Source organism: Gracilinanus agilis, chromosome 5 (genome assembly GCF_016433145.1).
Source record: "Gracilinanus agilis isolate LMUSP501 chromosome 5, AgileGrace, whole genome shotgun sequence".
Taxonomy (NCBI): Eukaryota; Metazoa; Chordata; class Mammalia; order Didelphimorphia; family Didelphidae; genus Gracilinanus; species Gracilinanus agilis.
The window spans coordinates 235,736,111-235,742,110 of NC_058134.1; the positions used below are offsets into that span (position 1 = coordinate 235,736,111).

The window sequence follows — 6,000 nt, forward strand, 5'->3', positions numbered from 1 at the left end:
CAGATTTCAGCTCAAAATGGGGGAAGCTTCCTACATTAGGGCTGTCCACAGCTTGAATGAGCTACCTCGGAATGTGGTAATGTCCCATCACTAGTGGTCTTTAACACTGGATCACCATTTGGGAGGGATATTACAAAGTAGGGGATTCCTTCTTTAGTGGGAAAGCTGAAATTCTATGACTATACCCCCTCTCCCTCTCTTCACCCCTCCACAGTCAAGTGAATTTAGCTCATTTAGGTGTTTCTGCTCCACTGGGGGACAGCTAGATGGCGCAATGGATAGACCACAGGTTCTGGAGTCAGGAAGACCTGAGTTCAAATCCATATCAAAAATTTACTAGCTATATGACCTGGGCAAGTCATTTAATCCCCTTCATCTTAGTTTCCTTATCTGTAAAATGCACTGGAGAAGGAAATGACAAACCACTTTTTGCCAAGAAAACCCTAAATGAGATCATAAAGAGTCAGACATGACTAAAACAACCGAACAACCAAAAACAACTCCGTTGTCCTTCTACGGGTCTAAATTATTCTCCGTTGTCCTTGTTCTTGAGCACACTGACAGAATAATAACTTCCAAAGATGCTGTTTATTACTTGAATTTACTTGTCTCTTATTTTCACCTTAATGGTGCTAATGAAGATGAATCTTTGTTTACTTTTTTAGGTAAATGTGAATGTAAGGAACAATCATTAGGAAACCCCAAAATCTTCTGTGGAATGAAATATTCATATGGTGAGTTACAAGAAGAAAACTCATTTCTGTGTTTTGGAGAACCATTGCCTAGGAATTCTAGAGAGGCTTTAGAGATCAGGTTCTATGACGACCTCAAGCCCTCATAAGTATTTGTCTTGTGGAGTACCAACAAAGACCTGGCCACAGGCTAGACCAGGATTGGACCAATGGAGAGAGTGTTCCGCTCACCAAGGGGAGAAGTTTATCATGATGCTGGCAGCACCAGGCTACTTTGAGAATGAGGGAAACTAATAAATTGAAAAAGATGTGGAACATAAAGAAATGTTTCTGACATCCAAGCCCTTTATTAATCAAATGAAGGTGCCTAAGATTCCTCTACTACATGGAGATAGAATAAATGTGAACAAGCAAATTGTTTTCTCCATCCAGTGCTTGTATCCTGGACTCTGATTATATTTGTTCCCCAAAGAAGTTTAAATTATTTGCTACGAGATCAGAGAGCCTAGAAACCAGCTCGGCCAGCAAACCCTGGCTCTCCTTGCTCAGTGGAAATATAAGGTGGCCAAGGGCAACAGGGATTTAGAATACAAACTCCTTTTTATTTGTAAAATCAGCCCTAAGCTCTCCTCATATAGCCAACTGCCTCTTACACATCTCAAACATAAGATATCCAGAACAGAAAGAATCCTTTCCTCCCAAACTCTGTCCCTCTTCCAAACTTCCCTATTAATGACACGGACATCACCAGAACTTCAGCGTCATCCTCCGCTCTTCTCTCCCACTCAGCCTACCCTCTATTTCCAGTCCATTGCCAAATCTTATTATTTCTACGTTGGCAACTTCACTCCTAGACATTTCTTCCTCCCCACTCTTACAATGCCAGAAGTAATGCAGTGCTAAAGACTCTCCACTACAAGAGGAGTTTCGCCAACATGTCAGAATGATAGGACTTAATGAAAAGCATACTAACAGAGAGAACCTTTTCTAACAGTCCTCTGAGTTTTATCAGGCATGGCCTGGGTCTCTAACCGGCCATGCACAGTAAAAGGCTTCCATGGAAACGCTGGAGAAGTCAAAAGGATCGCTCCACAGAGCAGCACATTCATGGCTCCTCTTGGCTCCCTCCCTTTTGCCCTTTCCAGGTTATGGTGCATGGGGTGGTCCTACAGAATGTTGTTGCCTTGAAGAATGGGAGTGGTGGGACATTCTCACTGCCAACCCTTCCACTGAGCATGGTATGCTAGTATATCCCGTATTTACAGAGGGGAGAAGGAGTAGGTTCATTGTCACTTTCATTGAGTAATAGCATCCTTGATCTCATTGCATTTATTCTATATATTATCTTGTATGTCCATAGTTGTTTGCATGCTGTCTCCCCAGTTAGAATGTGAGCACTGTGAGCACCTAATAAATACCTATTAAGGAGCATCTAGATAGCTCAGTGGATAGAGAGCCAGACCTGGAAATGGGAGGTCCCAAGTTCAAATCTGACCTTAGAGTCTACCTAGCTGAGTGACCTTGGGCAAGTCACTTAACCCTAATTACCTAGCCATTTCTGCTCTTCTGTCTTGGAATTTATACTGAGACAGACAGTAAGGGCTTTTTTAAAAATAAAATAAAATAAAATAAATGCCTGTTAACTGTCTGATTCTTCCACCATTTAAAGTATATTCATTCATTCATTCATTAAATGCCTTCTATGTGCCAGGCACTGTGCTAAGTGGTTACAAAACCTGGGAGTACAAAAAAGGGGCAAAAGAAAGTCCCTGTCCTCAAGCAGCCTAGAATGAAAATAAACACACAAGGAGATGCTAAAAAGAAATGTCTGTCTCCTCGTGGTTGTCTTTTTGTTTGCATCACTGAGCAATATGTGTTTATTCTTGTTCACAGTTGTTTCAGTCATGTCTGACTTTCTGTGACCCCATTTGGAGTTTTCTTGGCAAAAATATTGAAGTGGTTTGCCATTTCCTTCTCCAAATATGTGTTTGGTAGAACTCAAAGTTTAGACGCTTGTGTTCCCAGAGCCTGGTGATAGGTAGGCTTCAATAGAAGGCTTGGGGCTCTCTATAAGAGAAGAGTAATGCCATACACTCCAGTGGGAATGGGGCCAGTGCAAGTGGAGGGAACGGAATGGGATTTAAAGCAATGCTTTATTCAGAGCCTCATTCAACATTGATGTTTCTCCTTTGCACTCTTATGTCATTAATATTTTCATTGCTCCTCAAACTTAAACTGTACGGATGATGCTCTTTTGCATTTCTCCTTTTGGAATTCTATTGATACAGTGTTAAAAATAAAGATTTTATCAGCTCACGATAAAGGCTCTCATGCTGAAGTCAATGTGAAGATCAAAAAAGTGTTGAAGTCCACCAAATTAAAGATTCTACGAGGAAAGAGGACACTCTACCCAGAGTCCTGGACCAACAGAGGCTGCACTTGCCCAATTCTGAATCCTGGTGAGTGTTTGGTTTTATTAAACAAAACAAACAAACAAACAAAATGTGAATGCATATACCATGTCTCAACCCCGTGTTAGATAGGTAGGAAAAAACACTGAGCTTAAAATCAGTGGATTCAGGATCTGGCTGACAAATGTTAACGGTATGACCTTTGGCTAGTGGTTTTCTCATCTGTAAAACAGAAATAATAATCCTTGCACAGTTGTGGTGAGGAAAGCCGTTTGTCAGCAATGACGGACGCCCAGTGTAATTCTGAGATGTCACAGTGACTGTTATCCTCCAGACCAGAACTCTGAATAAGAATTAACATCCCATCACAGCTTACCCTTGAAATTCTGGGAACCACGCAAACAGATCACCTTGAATTAACATTTATTTTTTTAATTAACATTTAAAAAAAAACTTCTTGTTCCTATCATTGTGTTCCATAAACTAAAATGATATCTTCCAGTTTACCAAGTTAGTGCCCTCTGTCTTGGAAATGAACTCATATATTAGTGCCAGATGCCAGGAAGATAGAAAGTACATTTGATTTTGATGATCACACTTAACTCTTCATCTGAAAACCAGGTCTTATTCCGTACAGTGCCAGGGTAAAAGACTATTCTCAAAGGAAATCCAAATGTGAAATTCCATCCACAACATAATATTGAATTAATTTATTTTTGAGTAAGAAGCATCCGTCTCTTCTAAGGGAAAAAAACACCCTTCATTCCTCATCTTTACTTGTCTTTCATTAAATAAGCATTTCAGTTTCAAGCAAAAATCAGGAGACATTAAAAAAAGGAGAGGGTATCAGTGGAGAAAAATCCGGAGATGTTTTAACTTCCTGGTGGCTCAGAAATAGAAATTGTTTCTCAAAGATGAGAGAGAACTGGGCACAGAAAAAGCTCAGGAAAATCATCTTCATTCCTTCATTCATGTGAATGTCACCTGTTGGAATAACGTTGCTGAGAGCAGTTGCCATGCCTGCAGACATATATATATATATATATATATACATATATGCATATATATATGCATGTGTAAATACACATAGATACACACATATATACATATATTATACATATAATATCTTTATGTATATATTTAGATCCAATATGGCCAGGTCTTTCTTCAAGTTATTTTAAGGGGTTCTTCTGTGTTCTTTGAACTCTTAACTAGAGGCACAAAGCAACAGCCAAAATATAATACTAATAATCTTTTTTTAAACGTTCTTCCCGCAAATCTTAAAATGAAGACATTTACTTTTTAAATTCTTCATTTTTGTGGGTGTTTTTTGTTGCCTCCTCTCAATATTCCATCTAAATATTCTATGCGTTTCTACTGATGGAAAGGATAAATTATGCTTCCCAAAATATCATACATATTTTAAGTGGGACAAATTTAACTAGATCAGAAAATAGGATGTTACGTTTTTAATTCAGGAAACTAAAGATTACTAATTAAAGTTGTATTTGCCCAATGATTTAGGTTTTTGAGGTTTCTGCCAGCAATAACTCTGTTGCAATGCCAAGATAAAAAAAAAAAAAACAAAAACTGCCCAGATTCTTAGGAAGACATTAAAAACAAAAGGTCTAACTATCTGAGCCACCCTCCAGGAAGTAGACTGCACTTCCTAATCAGGTTTCTGCCAAACTGACTCAAAGAATCAACCCAGTTCATCACAATTGGAAACCTAAGAGCAGTTATTCAAAGAATTCTGGAAAACATGTTTACTTGCTTTGAAGAAAAGATTGGAACTGGCCAAAGCCAAGCCAGACAGTCTTTTATTTTACTGTGTTTTCCATTTTTACAACTCAAAGAACTGGGGCCAAAAAAAAAGAGCGATAAGAAAATTCTGGAACCTTCCATGCCTCCATGTCTCCTGCAGTCACCTTGGGCACCATTAACAGGGGCTGACATAATTAAACAAGCCAACTTACAAATCTGTTAAGTAAGCATTGCCTGTGTATTAGCTGTGACCATAACACAGCTAGAGTAGAATGGGTCTGATTTCTGGTGAATATAAAAAAAAACAAAACACCAAACTTAGAAAAATAGATATCAAATTATTTCCAAAAAAAAACCTTAGAGATAAGTGATCAAATTACTGAAAATGGAGCTTTGAACCATTCTCTGTACCTTCTTACCTATCAGAAGAAATTAATCTTTTCTTTAAAAAACAAAAACCAAAACCTTACTTTTTATCCTAGTAACAACTCCAAGACAGAAAGGGTAAAGGCTAGGCATACTAGATTAAGTGACTTGCCTAGGAGAGGTCAAATTTGAACCCAGGTCCTCCTGACTCCAGGTACTCTAGCCCCTGTGCCACCTAGCTGCCCTATCTGTTTACTTTCTCATAGCCAGTGGTAAGAACTCAGAGATGTGCCCCTGACCTGTAGAAGAATAGAGCGATATGGAGTTTTCTTTCTGTATCATTCACAATGCAAGCAGAAAAAAGGATTCTTCCAATTTCTCTTAAGAAAAAAATAAAAGAAAATTTCAGTGAAGGATAAAATTAAATTATATTAATTAAATTAATTAATTAATTTTAAATGACTTTAATGAGGCAGAGGAAGTGGTTGTCTGGATCATTTTAATAAAATACTTCAAGCTCTGTGATTTCATCAGAGATGGATATTTATTCTTCCATCACAGATTGAGAACCTTTCATGCCTTAAAGGGTCTTCACCCATTTGTTCCCCCAGCCTCCTCCTCTCTACCTCCTGGCTTCCTCGGTTCTTCTAAGTCTCTGTTGAAGTCCCACTTTCTGCAAGAGACCTTTCCCAATTTCTTCTTCTTCTTCTTCTTCTTCTTCTTCTTCTTCTTCTTCTTCTTCTTCTTCTTCTTCTTCTTCTCCTTCT

General features: G+C 38.5%; 1 protein-coding gene across 4 annotated transcripts in view; it reads left to right on the forward strand.

The window, feature by feature from the left end:
• Positions 1-6,000, forward strand: part of NTN4 (netrin 4) — a 158,995-nt gene that overhangs the window by 145,619 nt on the left and 7,376 nt on the right. For 3 of the 4 annotated variants that reach the window (XM_044678128.1, XM_044678129.1, XM_044678130.1), the window contains 2 exons: positions 666-734; positions 2,981-3,151. In XM_044678128.1, the coding sequence (XP_044534063.1) occupies positions 666-734; positions 2,981-3,151 (240 nt within the window). The remainder of the gene's footprint in view (positions 1-665; positions 735-2,980; positions 3,152-6,000) is intronic. The other variant, XM_044678131.1, reaches the window with a different exon arrangement.